Consider the following 15,437-nt stretch of genomic DNA (forward strand, 5'->3'; position numbering starts at 1 on the left):
TTTCTTAATCAGCAAATTAAAAAAATTAACCTCAAATGCATGAAGCAGGTGGTATGAAATCTAGGTTTAATAAGCTTTGGAAGTAGAACTGTTACTGCAGATAGGTCAGGTAGGGTGATATTTAATGTTGTCTTTTATCAGCAATTCAATTTTCTCTTGACAATGCATATTTCCTGAAATACTGATGGTTTATTTATTCATACCTTGCAATTTTGGCTGCCTGTGATTAAGCTGAGTGTTTCCTAGAGGATTTATAAGGCATTTCTAAATCTTCATCAAACATTTTCTGTTGGCTTTTGAATAGACATCCAGTAAATCACAGAGGAACTATGACCAAATGTGTCTGGCACAGAGTTCTTCAGTGTATACTGAAAATTATGTTTAAAACTTCTGAAGGAAGAGGGTAGTTGGCACAAAGCAAAGCATTCATTGGAAGTATGTCTGTACTCCTGTGGCAGACTGAGGTTTGTGTCTCGTTATGCCCTCTGCTGTGTAATAGTTTTGTAAAGAGTAGTAAGATTAACAGGCTTTTATGTTCCCAAAAGTAGAAGTATTATTCTTGTTTTGTCTAAGTACCAGGTAATGTGTTGGTAAGCATTGTGATACTATTATTTATGTAAAATTGCTCTCTGGAGACTTAAACTTTTTTCTTTAATTAAAAAAAATAAATGGAAAAATTTGGCAATAGCAATTCTTGTGGTTTGTGATTAAAGAGTACTCAAAGAAACTATAATTAAAGTGTGATTTTTACTATAATGTTAACCATAGGGGACAATCATGATTAATGTGGAACTGACTAGTAGAAATATTCTTGGTCATGATATTTTTATGGTTTTATACTGAAAATCTTTAAGCAATGCTCAGAAATTCACCTATTAAATGCATGTATATTTTGTCTTTTAGGGCATACAGGACGATTATTGAAATCTCTGTGTTTCACCAGTCTATCATTTCTGCTGCTGCACATCATCTTTCAGATTACAATAAACAGTCTTGAAGCTGCAAAAACTATTGAACCTGGTTTTAACTGTGAGTAAAGCATTTTAGATTTTATTAGCATTTAAAATTTGTCCAAATGCTTCAGTGGTTTGAAAGGTGAAAGGTTGATAAGAAGGCACTTAGGTTTTTGCTCCTGTGGGTTTGCAACTTGCTCTTGTTTTCCAATTTTTTACCTTAAAAATTACTGTTAGTAAGGTAAGAAAACTAGAAGGACTTAAGAAACAAAAGAAATTTTTATATAACTATTATATGTGTGTGTATATATATATATAAAAAACTATTTTTTCCCACCAGAGATGCATTTTCTTTGCGTTTACAACTGACTATTGTTATGACTTCATCTTTTAGGCTTTCTCAAAATCACCTCAGAACCTGAGGAAACTACTCATTTCTGTCATTAGATAGTAATTCAGTGAATTTGGAGTAAAATGAAATAAAGTCACAAACCTCCCTCTATCCATGTATTATGCCCCTCTCTGGCATAACTCCCTTTTCATTTAATTTAACTTTAAATATTGATTCCAAAACTTGTATTTCTGAACAGTATTTGTCTCTTTCTTGCCTATGTTGTATGGGAGGAGGGATTTTCAATTTTTCATTTATGTGTAAGCTCTACTTAAAATATATTGCATGACATTTTGTATCTTCCTCTCTCAGGAAATGTTGTTCAATACTTCAGAAAGCAAACATTCTTTATTGTGCAGAAGTTAATTAAAATATCTATCCTGTGATTTATATATGTAACCTCCAGGTAGAAACTATTTGTACTTGTCTTCCCATGCTTACATTTAACATTTAAACCTGTCAACTTTACCCTTGATAAGTGTCCATTTAATTTATCACAAGGTATGCTGCTGCCACTTGAGTAAACAGCTGTACTACAATTCAGCACAAGAAACCTTATGTGATGTAAAGGATTTGACTTCAGGCTTTCTTAGGATTTTGTTATTTAAGTGAGCATTACCATTGCACCTTTAGCTTAAACCATTTCCTAAAGTAAAAGGCATAATTGTGTTCATGAAATGCCAGTTTAACCTGGAATATCCTGGGCTCTGTTGGTTCGAATCAGGCCTTCAGAGCCTAAATAATTTTTTTTTCTTCAAAATTGTATGTAATTCATGGAGTGAGCTGGAATAATTGTTTTCTGTATGTGTTTAATGTTCTTATGACTATAAAGCCATAATTTTTACTTAGATTGGAGGAATTGCATCATCTAGACACTGTTTGCATGAGTAAAGAATTCTAAGAGAGAGTTGCTTTTGAGAGTTGTGGATAAACCACTGGCTTTTTCCTCCTTTTGTGGTGGTAACTGGGGTCTGCAGTGGGAATTAAAATAATTATTTCATCCTGAAAACTCCATTCTTTAAGATGAAATGTACCATTTTTTACTATTTATTCACATTTGTTGAGTGTAGGTGCTCCTCTTTCAGCTGCCACTAGTACTGATATCCTTACCTGGGGCCTCACAGGGCAGTGGGGTGTAGCTGTAGGAGTGCATTAAATGTTATCAGACTGCTCTCTGACACCAAGGCCACTTGACATGACATTCCCACACACTCACCATTAAGCTCTTTTTGCCTCCTGAGTCCAAAGGGTGTTTTCAAGTTTCCTGTTGGGAATGGTATTTGTTCCAGAGGAACACCCAAACTGTGCCCAAGTTGTTTGTGAAAGAAGCTGGTTGGCCAAAGTTGTTCCAAGAGATTTTAAACTGCTTAGCAGGATGAAATATTCAGCTGTTGAATTTCAGCGCCTGAATACTGAGTAAACTGGCACCATTTTGTTTACTGGTATGGTTACAGTCAGTGAGATCCAGGTGAAGCCAATAAAAAGGGCAATCTGATGCTGCCATTGCTGGACCCCCAAGATGCTGAAGGGGAAGTTAAAGATTGTTGTAAATGTAGGGGCTGGAAAAGGCCAAAGCATTTGCTAGGTCAGGGAATAAGGTCAATTATTGTCATTTAATGATACCAGAACTTTGATGTTCCTGTGTGGGTGAGGACAGAATTCCCGCTCCAGAAAGGACCTTGGTAGTACTTCTTGTAACAATTCAGTGACACAGCCCCACTGCTCCCCAGCCATATGAGGAGGGCTGTACAAAACTGACTGCAGATGTGGACTGAGCCGTAGCTGGAGAAATGACAGTGCTTCGCCCATGGCATCTTCATAGTGTTATGATCTCTGCATTTTAGACTTGCTGTTAATGTTTATCCAACTCTTTTTGCTCAATAAGAAGTTCAGCAGTGTAGACTAGAAGACTGATGTGTTCTGTTTCTCCAGCCAGACCCAGATCCACTATTAATAAAACATTTTTTTTACAGCTACAGTCTTTTCTGATGCTTATCATAAGGAAATTTTTCTTCCATTAGTCAAAATATCCTGTCTTCATCCTTCAGCCTGATGTGGAAATTAAGAAAAACTTTCCATTAGTCTTTATGGTTACCCATTTTGTATTTGAAGGCTGCAGTCACGTTTGTCATATGTACTCTTTTCTGTCATTCTCTTCTATTTTCACAACCTCAGCTTATTCAAACTTTCTTCATGCACTGCATTTTCTAGGAAGGAGATTGTTATTGTTGTTGGTCTACTTCTGTTTTCTCCTAGATTTTCAGATATTTTTTGAAGCTTAGTGTCCAAAGCTAGGCACTATTTCAGCTGAGAATTTAGTAGCATATACTGAAATATACCAATTACCCAAGTGTCTGCAAGTCATACTCCCTATTTAGGAGCTACTGAATGGTGCTTTTTGCAATGGTCTCACGCTTTTTATTTGTAATTCGCTGAAACCCACAAATCCTTTTCTTGGAAACAGACCATGCTTTTTTCAATCCCGTGTTTATGTAGGTGAGTATTCTTATAGTACAGTGGAAGTTGATGATTGCCTGTTTTCTCTCTAGAAAGTTTTATTTATCAAGACTTGTCTATCTACTTGTTTGGTAGTGGCTTCTCTGGTAGGGGCCTTCTGCAATAACACCTTTAGGGGTTTTGGATAAATAAATTTTTATTTTTCCTTTAGTATTTCTTTTGATTTTTCTAGAATTGTAGTATGTCCCCAAGTTTAAGTAAATCAAATCATAAAGGGAGCTAGTGGATGCTATGGCAGGTCCCCTCATAATTATCTACCGAAGGTCATGGGAGTCTGGGGAGGCCCTTGCTGACTGGGAGCCAGACAGTGTTATTCCAATTTACAAAAATGGCATGAAGGAAGGTCCAGGAATCTACAGACCAGTTATTCTAACCTCAGTTCCTGAAAAAAGTATAAAAAGGTTTATATTAGGTACTACTTAAAGGCATTTAAAGGACAATGCAGTCATCAGACACAGTCAACGCAGGTTCACTAAGGGAAACTCCTGTTTACCTAATTTGATATCCTTCCATGGTAAAGTTACCTGCCCAGTGGATGAAGGGAATCTGGTGGATGTATTTTTCCTGTACTTTAGTAAGGCTTTTGATACTGTCCTCCAAGAAAAAAATTATTTGTTAGGTTCAAGATGTGCTTGTTTGATGAACTGTTGGAAGGGCAGGGGTTGAAGGGTTGTGGTGAGTGGGGCCCAGGACCCTCAGGGCTCAGCTCTAGAGGCAGTCCTGTTCTCAGTGTATTTGTCACCGATCTGGATGCAGGAGTTGAATACGCCATTAGGAAGTTTGATACCAACAATAATCCAAGTGGGAGGTGTTGTCTGGGACAAGATGCCTTGCAGAAGCCTTTGTGTGGTTAATCTAACTCCTGGAAATTTCAGAAATAGGTGAGAGGGCAGAATAATACTGTCTGCAAATGCTATAGGTTAGTTTGTCTCAATGTTTTCAAATGCCAATTTTCTGAATCAAAAGATCATTTTCTGGTTTTAGTTTTTCTTTTTACACTGCTGTATAAAAACCTATGACAATATTTTCATTTTGGTAACAGAAACACTTGAAAAATATTTAAATTAGAGGTGCGATAAAGACTATTACCTCTTAAAGCTTATACAGTTATAGTTTTATTTTGGAAATGAAGATCAACCATCCTTTTATCTTTTATGTCTAGAAGCAGTTTTAGTTGAGCCCATCTGCACACACAAACCAGACATATAGAATTTCAGGTTCATTTCAAAACATTCTGCTGTTATCCTGGACTTAAATAATTCAAAATCAGTTTAGGATAATTCCTGGAATGTTTAGCTTCTTTGGTTTGTTATCTTTTTTATCCCCTTCCTTTTTTGGAGTTCATATAGCTTTTATTTCAGGATGGCTACAAAATGCTACAGCATTCTCTAAATGATGTTGGCATGTTGATTGAGGTGTTTAAAAATGTTTGGCCAGCAGAAGGTTCTTGTTTCTCAAGAGCCTTGTGACTATTGCCTAGCACTAATAAAATTTTGCTGTTAGTAGTCTTTATTTAGCTTAATGAAAGATTTCTGGTTAGCCACAACTTCAGTGTGTGGAGCTAACATTGAATACCTCCCAGACATAGAAAGGAAAAGAATTAATACAGAAAGAGTGAGCTGAGTATTCATGCAGTAGTAGAATTTCATTATTAAGTTTTTTTTCTGATTGAATAAAATTCTGGTTATTAGATCAGGTGAGATCTTTTGAGTATAGAACCTGTCAGGCAGGCAGTTGAAGATTAGACCACAAGGTAATAGTTGCATTCTCCAGTATGTACAGTATGGTTCTTTCCTAGGACTAGTTTTAAAAATCTTTAAAAATGGCAGTACCACTAGCAGGAATGTTTTCCACAATGTTAATTTTAAACTTTACTTCCAATAAATTAGTGCAATTATTCCTCATCATAATACTCTGTAAGTATACACACTACAAATGTATCTTCTTGGGTTTAGTCAGCCTTTAAAAGAAGTCTGCTTTTTTTTTTCCCTGTAGTGATGTACTTCCATTTCTTATTTTGTGCTCCTCTATCATACCTTGATCTTGACTTCTGTGAATGAATCTACTAAAATGCCTATTCTCTGGAACACTATTTTTGTTCATGAGAAATGCAACTTGGACTACAACTACTCACTAAGTAAGTTTGTAGTCAGTATTAGTAAAAATACAAAAAAGCATTTAAGATATTTCTGGATATTTTTCTTATACATCACATAAATGAACTGATGGAATTTAAATGGGTACCTTGAAATCCTTCTATAGACTTTCTATGAATCTTTTGTTTATTGTGCCTACTTGGAGTGCTTTATTTACAAAATGGTTATATGTAGAAAAGGGTAGAATAGATTTAAAGCACCAAGTTGCCTAGATAGCTTCTCTGTTAGATCATGGGAACTAAAATCAGATAATTCTCTGTCTCTGGTATGCCATGGTGAATGTCAAACAAATGCATGCCACCATTGTGGAATCATAATAACTTTCTGCTTTGGATAAATTTTGAAATTATTTCTTGGCTTAAAAGACCATCCTATGTTTGCATTACTACCAGCATGTCCCTGAGGTATTTTGTTATATTAGGAAGCAGTAGTACCCAGTACAAATAAATTATGTCTCACCATTTATTGAAAGCTCAGGCTCAGGACTGAAGCTGACCTTTCATAGGATTGAATAATTACTCCTTCCTGTGTACCTGGTGAGATTTCATGCCTTTTATATCTTCCTGAGTATACTTCTTAGGTTGTGCTGATTTTGTAAAGTATAGCTTTGGTAAAGGTTGTTGTTTATTGCTGGATTAATTAACTCACTGGAAATAAAGATGTTGCCTTTGTTTATAAAGGGAAAAAAAGTTTGAGATTTCATACAGGGTTTCATATTTCTATTTCAAAGGTAGATGAATGCCAGTCATTCAAATACCATGAGTCATTGGCCCAACTCCTGTCTGAGTGTATCTCATGGCCCCTTGTTGGCTGTTTTGACACATCATTTCATGGGAGACTGCCTTGAAAACACATATTTTTAAAATATTGGAAATTTTAAATACTATTGTATGAAAAATATTCTGGTATTTTCCTACTAGTTGTCTTGATAATTTTGGCAGTTTTACTTTCAAAACTATTGCTTCATATGAAATGAAATTAATCTAAATGGCATTAAGAAAACTAGTAAGTTTGGCATTTTCTTAATGCCATTCTTACAATAGTAAGAAGCTTCTGAGCAGAACTCATAGCAAAGTAAGCATCTTTATACTGAAAAAGTCATTATGTCCTCTCCAATGGTTCTGCTTACCAAAATGAAAGCTGAGTTATCTTCATTAAAGAGTGCTCAAGCACTGCACCCCAGGCAAAACAGCTCATTCTTCCCAAACAAACACATCCATATCTCAACCAGGCAAATGCTTAAGGTGCTTTCCAAACAAATAGTTTAACGGCAAATTTGAGATCTTCAGTGACCTCAGTTGTATGTGCATCATACTCCTTTTTTTGCTCAGTGAAATTGATATTTCAATGTCTTTTCCAGTATAAGTGGCCCTTGTCTTGCAGAACATCTACATTTTAATCATATTTTTGTGTGTTATCTAAAAGATTATAATCTTGGCCAAAATCTGAGCAAAAATTAATGCCTTTAAACATCTAAGAAACAGTTTATTCTGTTATCACAGTCATCAGATTGTACTTGTGTGGTTTCTGTACAAGCAGCAAGAAGGTTCAGAAATGAACTCTTGTTTCAAGAACAACTGTGGAATGTCCAGTTTAGCAAAGCTATTATGGGGTGAAACAACCAGCTGTAGCACTGCAGAAGAATCAGAGTAACCTTTCATTGAGAGTTTATATATTTTAAACTCTAAGTTGTCTGAGGCTGTGATGTCTATGACAGCCAATATAGTACAAATTTAGTCCATACTTTTAGCTAGATGAATTCCAGAGTGGTGAGTGGTGCCACAGTGGGAAAAACAAATTTTAAACCAATATTTTAATAGAAGAGATTATACAGATTCTTCATGCGGCCAGCAAGACTGATAATACTAAATTCCATAATATAAAAGTCTATTTTTAATGGAACTTCGATGCCTACATATTTTTGAAGTCCTGAACTACAGTATTTATGAATTAAATCAGTACAGACAGCCAGTTGCCTGGAGAGTCTGTTTGTTCAGGTTTTATGAAAGATGTGTGCTGTGATTTAACCTCAGATGGCAAGTAAGTAGCACACAGCTGCTTGCTCCCTCTACCTCCCAGTGGGATGGGGAGGAGAAGTAGGAGGAAAAAGGTAAGGAAAAGCTCATGGGTTGAGGTAAGAACAGTTTAATAATTTAAAGAAAGTAAACTACTACTACTACTGCTGCTTTTACTAATTTTACTGAAATAAAAAAGAGAAAGAGAACTCAAGACACACAAGTGACACACAAAACAGAGTTGCTCATCACCCACTGACCAATGCTGAGCCTGTCCCTGAGCAGGAAACAGTCCCTTCCAGCCAACCCCCCAGTTTATGTACTGGGCATGACGGTCTGGGGTATGGAATATCCCTTTGGCCAGTTTGGGTCAGCTGCTCTGGCTGTGCTCCCTCCCAGTTTCTTGTGGACCTGCTGCACTGGCAGAGCATGAGACACTGAAAGGTCCTTGATTTAGGGTAAGCACTACTTAGCAACTACCAAAACATCAGTGTGCTATCAACATTGTTTTCAAAATAAACCCAAAACACAGCACTGTACCAACTACTAGGAATAAAATTAACTCTATCCCAGCAAAGCTGGGACAGTAAGTTACTTCTTCTGGTTTGACTTTGTGTTATGTTCTCAGCCAACTATGTGACTTTATTGCTTATATTACTAACAGGTTGCTAAACACTGAGCACATGAGAAGCTGCAAATCTTTGCAGAATGCAGGTTAATATAATTTTATAAAGCTAACTGTGGAAACTTTATCAAAAGTCAATATATGGATATTGTCCTTCTTATCCAAAGCAGTTAAGGCTGTCTTAGTGACATCTGCCCAGTGCCATGTGGATTAAAAAATAAAAATCCTGCTTTAACTTGTAAATTCCTCTAAGAAGAAGCTTTTCCTCTTCTGTTGTGTGTACCCTACAGCCTGTGGCAGGATTCACTTGGGTGGCTGGGGGCCTTGTGGAAATACCACAGTTTACAGAATAAAGAGAATAGGATTTCTTCAGAGCTTCCCTTTTATCAGCCTCTGAGCCTGCAGAATAATGAGCTAGAAAGCAGCAAATGGCCATTTGTCCAGCTCTCCACTGAGAGACGGAAAATCTCAGAACCTGTGCAGAGATTAGTAACAGTGATTCTTACAAGGACTGAAGTAGAGCTGAAGCTCCTGTTTTGCTATTTCACACAGCAAATACCTCTGAAAACCTAGGAAATTACAGACAGGCAGGAGATTTGACTTAAAGGAAATAATATTTCCTATCACTCTCTGGTTTCATCATGTACTGTTTCTTGCATAGGTGATGTGCAGTGTTGAAGTCATAAGAATAATAATAAGGAACTTCTCTATGGAGTCATGAAGAGCTTGAGACTATAAAGAATGCTTAGCTGTAAAAACCTGCAGTGAGACCCAGATGTGGTGGCACCAATATGGTCATTATATTGGGTCCCAGAAAGGTGTGTGATTGTACACTATTACCAGGGAGCACTTCTGACAGTCACTTCAATGATTCCAAGAGTCAAGAATGTTTAACATGTGGAACACACCCAATGAGAAAATTTTAATTAGTCAAAGGTGTTAGCGTGTCTTTTTTGTCTCAACAGAAACTTAGAACAATAGCTTATTCTGTATATGAAAGTAAATTTTACCTTCATTCAGTGCATATTGGATGTTAACATTTCCTCAGCACTTTCCATGCAGCTTTATGGAGCCAGGAAATTTATGACTGGGGAAACAGAAGCTTCTGTAATTGCTTCTTAGGCATGTATGATAAGTCCTGCCTAATTTCCTGCTGGGTGTTATTACTTAGCAGTTTAGTTCATTGTACTTATGGAGTCTTTATTTCTGGACTCACAGGCTGCCATGTGAAAACTGAGCAATATTCTAGGGAGTCACTTTGAGGCATGGTGTGTGACTCCATTGTATAGTGTGTATTATTCTGCTGAGGTGGTGTTGGCACCCTCACTTGTGTTCGACCATTCAAGAGAACCTGATGTAGGAGGTCACCCTTCTCACTGCCCCTCACAGTTTGTATTTTTGACAGTCAGAATTGCATTGGAGAGAAGACCTGGGAAACTGCTGGGTGTCCCATGGGGCTCTACAGCTTCTTTCTGAAGCTGGTGGACTTTGGAAGGTATTCCCAAGGAGCACCCAAGGAAGCACCTAGTGTACCTGCTGATGCTGGGATGCAAACTGGGACAGTTCTCTTTTTAGTGTCCCAGTTGTAGCTAGGATGACTGCAGGGTGATAAAATAGAGTGTGACCATCACTGTCAGCTTGTTTTAGGGCTGTTTGTAGGAGAGATGGAGCAGCTGTTTTCTGTCTCCCTCTGTCCTCTAAAAGCAAGAAGCAGAAGTAGCAAACAGAAGGAAGAAATCAAGGCCAGCTGTGAAGAATTCAATAAAACTTGAATAGATGAGCGCAGAATATATGTGTGAAGGAAATAAAAGCAGAAAAGCATAACTGTTTGTTGATTTATACTTGGGGTTAGTGCTGTTAGTAAATTAGGAACTAAATGTGCAGAGTAGACTTCTACATTTTTGTGAGTAGCCACTCGCTTGCTTGTCCCCTAGTTGTATGTTTAACCTTTGTATGAAAAGCTTATCAGCATACATTACCAACTGCTTTTAAGTACCAAGCTACTACAAAACCTGTTCTCCGTATTGTACAAAATCCTTGAAGACCAGCAAAATCAGAAACTGGCAGTTCAGATGATTACAGTGAAAAAACTTGTCTGCAGGGTCTGACCCAGGTTATCAAGGTTCATTTGGCAGGGTTTGGCTGTAGCAGAATGAGGTATGTAAGGACAGCACTACAGTGCTTTAGCAACCAGCATCTCTGGGCTGGTGTAGGGACCATGCTGAAATGTTCCCTTGTTGATTATTCAAATCACTGTAATATAAATATTTTACTGGGGAGTCTTATTGTAGTATTACTATTCAGGAGTAGGAAACTATATATTTGTGTGTTGGACACTATTTAGACAAATACTTTCCACTGAGAATAAATATTTCACTTTATTTCTGGGGATCTGTTTCTTCTGTTTGGCTGTTTACATGGTTAAGGATTGCTCTTCATCATGTAATCGTGTTGAGTATTTTTAGAAAACTCGATTCGTTAGTGTGATGCTGTGAACCTGTGCATGAACTTGTGTCCACATTGCAAGTTTGAGAGGAGTTGGTCCCTGGGCCAGAGCCTTTAGGCTTCATCCTTCTGCACCTCTTGGTGATTTACGTCAGCAGCTGCAAAGCAAACAGCAAATCCGAGTGGAGATGATGACAGCTGCTCACCGCAGCCACTCTGCACAGCTGGATCACCAGCTGGGCCCCTCAGCTGCAAGGACAGGTCAGTGTTGTGTCTGGGGGTGGCAGCTCTGATGGGCCATCCCTGGCAGTGCACACCCCAGTGGGTGGGCTTCCCTGGCCAGTGTGGGCTAGGGGCTGCACTGGACAAAAATGAGGTCTTGAATTGAGGTTAACCTCTAATTGAAAGGGCTGAGTTTACTGAGCCCTTGATGGAAGCTGTGATGTAAAATAAATCACCCTGTAAAACAAAGCAAAAAGTGTTGCTCACATAAATAGGCTTGGAGCCATTAGGAAAAAAGTGTTTTCTTAATGGAGTTGGACTTGAAATGCTTTGGTGGGTTCTCCTGCATCAGTGTGTTAGAATATAGTCCTAAACCTGGGTCAAATACAATTGGAATTTGCATGCTTTGAGTTTACTTCCAAAAGGAAAGTTTGTCTCAAAATTCCCTCCAAGTTCTGCCAGACATACAAGTCTAAATCAGTAACCACACAGGATGCCAGAAAGTGCTGTACCTTACACCTTTTGCATAAACAATGTGCAGCACATCTGTCAATGCTTACTCTTAACAAAGAACAAAATAACTAAGAACAATTCTGTAACACTCACAAAGGGTGAAAAAGTACCCTTTACATCTCTGGAAGGATGAGAACACTGAATTTTAAAGGTTAGACTTGGTTTCCAAAGTCATAAACATCCCCCTCATTTCAACTCCTGCATTTTTCCTGATAGCGAGTTCTTTAACATATACGTATACGAATGCATACATACTGTGTTTACTGCTGAATTTAATTATAGTGCATTTCTTTAGGGGTTTGTTTAAAGCAATCAAGAAACTGGATTTCAGAGATGTTATAGTCATCATCTAGACTAAAACCAGGAAGATTTTCAATAGCATCAGTGAAGGGTGTAGTAAATGAAAAATATTTCATGAAATCTTTAGTCCTATTTTTATGTGTCTAGAAATAGGGAGAATAAAACACAGTATCTATCAAATGATTAAGAGAATTAAGTTGATTTTCATCTGTCATCAGATATCATTGAATGCAGATTTTAAAACTGTAAACCAGTTAAACACAGTTTTCACATTGAAGTAGTGAAAAACACGCAAAAGCCTGCACTCCAGCCAGTGGCTGTCAAAAGCTTTACCGAGCTTCTGGGGTGTAGAACAGTGAATGGACGTAGTCCCTGAAGGAAATCAAGAGTAATGTAGTTCAGAGTACATGAATTAGTCATTGATACCTGTAAAACTGTATATTTAAGTGTATACTCCTGCATTTTAGAAGAAGATAGCCAGCTCCCAGCAGAGAGCGGTAAGTGTCCAGTGATAAGAACTGATAGCATTTTAAGTTCTTTTGTTCATGTATCACCTTACCTACTGTCACTATGGTGAAAAAATAAATAGCAAGTTGTTTTTCATGGTGGCACAAAAATTCTTTTTGGCACACAAATTCAGAACGTTGAAACACAAAAGGATGACTTTTTTAACTCATCCTTTAGAGCCAGCAGACTTTGGCCTCGTCGTGGGATTGTGTCCATGTGGTTTGTTGGTGATGCCATGGCTGGCTACAAAGCAGGCTCCAGGAAATTCCTGCTTTTTCTAGACCCCACAAAAAAAATTTGTCTGCAAATAATGTAATGTTTCATGAGGGAACCGATGTTCTTACCTTCACTGTAGACATGACGAAAGACTCAAATTACATCCAGAAGAGGTCCCAATGTAGAGTCTAATAAATCACCATCATTCTTTAAAATGTACTCCCTAATTTAGGTGCCAAACTGAATTTTAATCCTAAAAAATCTTATATACACCTGGAGGGCGTGGTTGTCCTAGGGGTAGTTAAACACAGCTGCAGTGTGAAACCTGTGGAATTGAAAAGACATACTGGTGAAAGTCCTATAAGCACCATGCCTGGAAGAGGTAACAAAAACATGTGGATGTGGCACTTGAGATGTTTGGCATTGAATATTCTGGCGGTGCAAATGGTTGGACTTGGTAATCTTAGAGGTCTTTTTGGCCTTATTGATTCTATGAATCTGTGATTCTAAAATATCCCAGACAAACATGGCAAGAATAAAAAATAATTGGAGCTGATGCTGTTGTGCTGGCAACAATTCCAGCTTCGTAAAAGTTATTGGTCTCCCAGTTCCCATTATTTCAGAGAGGAATATTTACATAGTTTTCTTTATTTTTGACTATCTGATTTTTATGTTTAACTAAGAATAAAGTAGAAGACTGGCAGAAACACTAACAGTGCTGTGTGAAGGGGACAAGAGATGCCTTTATCAGATTGTGCTCAGTTTCTCTCTGTTTATATAAACACACATGCACATTTTCATCTTGAGGGGCCTCATTCATTACAGCAGGAACTTTTTGTGATTATTAAGTTTTAGTACTGCACAGCAACCTGTGCAATTTCAGGAGTCAGGCTGATTGAATTATGCAATTAGACAGCCTTGCTAAGTGGGGAAGAGGACATTTCAGCACCATTTTTTCAATAATAAAATTCTATGAAATTGTCCAAGGTTTAGAAAGTTGTAAGTACCAACGAGGAAGGAAAATGTCCTCTAGTGGTCAATAGAAAAGAAGCTCAACTTCTTTGACTCCAAGCAGGGGGCTTCCAAAAATATGCACAGACCAGCCAAGATTAGAGGGGATGTATTACTTTTAGAGCTAGCAGGGAAAAAAAAAAAAAGAAGAAAAGCCGGGGGTCTTATTATCAAAACGGAAATAATGTTAGTATTGTTATCCACAATACATGGACTGGTCACACAGTAAATGATTGTTTTCTGCAGAATGGAGATAGTGAGCAAGAATGGTTTGTTGAACTTGCACTTCTTGGTCAGATGCTTAGAAAATTCTCAGGAGGAGAAGGGAGGGTCAGCAGATGGACATGGGCATTCAGAGTCCATGACTTGGACTTGCATTTCTGATGAAGTCCCTGAAGCTGCTACTCATGCAGATTTTGTCTCATCAGGATTTTGGGGGAGGGAATAAATAATTTTTAGCTAATGCACTGAATTAAGTAAAATTTTCAATTTCCAGTAGTACTTGTAAGTGCCATTAAAATTTTTTATGCAGCTTTTAAATGAAAACTTCTAGGAATTGGTAGAGATCAGGTTTGTCTTGCTGACAAGTAGATGGTTCTGCCTGGTGTAGCAGTTCTACAGCCATGCTGAACTGGACCCCTCTTCTGCTACTGTACTCTCATCAGATCACAATTTTATGAAGTCTTCTAACCACAATAAATTTCAGCTCATGAAACTGTATTGTCTTGAGAGTGAAATACCACCTGTTCATTACAATCCTGTTCTCTCAACAGCCTTTCCACAAGTTAGATTACACAACACCCATGACACATGAATTTTGAGATTGTTTTTATGACCTTTCATATCCCCACTGAAACATTGTCAGAATTGTCTCATATATATATGATAAAAAGGAAAATCCTGAGCAAGGAAGTTCACAGAATTCATATCCACATAAAACAAATGCTGGAATGCTGATAGAGTTCCATGAACATCTGGAAAAAGTCAAAGATGGGTTTCCATATCTATTCTATGTCTTTCTGGATAACAGTAAAAAATGGTATCACATTTCCCTTCATAGTTCACAGTTCCTGTTTTTTTGGGGGTTTTTAGCTATAGTAAAGAGTGAAAGGTTCTATAACAGCAGCTGCAGGAATTGACAATAAATATTGCATTTTATTGGTGGCTGATGTATTAATTCTGAAGGCAAAAATCAGTTTCTGTTTTGCTATGTAATTTTCTCAGAGAAGATTTTACATTTTAAGTAGTGGCAGCTCTTGATGATTTCAGAGATTTCTCAAAACTTGTATGAAATATCAGGATATTTTTATTTTGTAAATACAGTGCTGTGTGCCAGCAATGTAAAATTCACTTTTTTTTTTACAAGAGTTAAATTTTGTTGTACAGTAATATATATATTGTAAACACCATTAAATGCTTATACTTTACTAGGCTATTAATTGAAGTAAAGAATATTTAATTTTAAATAAACATTTCATTAGCAGGGATTGATGTGTCCCTGGAAGCCATAAAAGTGATGCTGTGTGTATCATTGCTGGTGCTACAGCACCACACTGCAATGATGTA

General features: G+C 37.4%; 1 protein-coding gene across 8 annotated transcripts in view; it reads left to right on the forward strand.

Annotated features, from left to right (window-relative positions):
• The window catches only part of PIEZO2 (piezo type mechanosensitive ion channel component 2), a 286,361-nt gene that overhangs the window by 101,403 nt on the left and 169,521 nt on the right, over window positions 1–15,437 (forward strand). For all 8 annotated transcript variants that reach the window (XM_063165966.1, XM_063166019.1, XM_063166001.1 and 5 more), the window contains exon 3: window positions 904–1,029. In XM_063165966.1, coding sequence (XP_063022036.1) covers window positions 904–1,029 — 126 coding nt within the window. The remainder of the gene's footprint in view (window positions 1–903; window positions 1,030–15,437) is intronic.

This window comes from Melospiza melodia, chromosome 1 (genome assembly GCF_035770615.1).
Source record: "Melospiza melodia melodia isolate bMelMel2 chromosome 1, bMelMel2.pri, whole genome shotgun sequence".
Taxonomy (NCBI): domain Eukaryota; kingdom Metazoa; phylum Chordata; class Aves; order Passeriformes; family Passerellidae; genus Melospiza; species Melospiza melodia.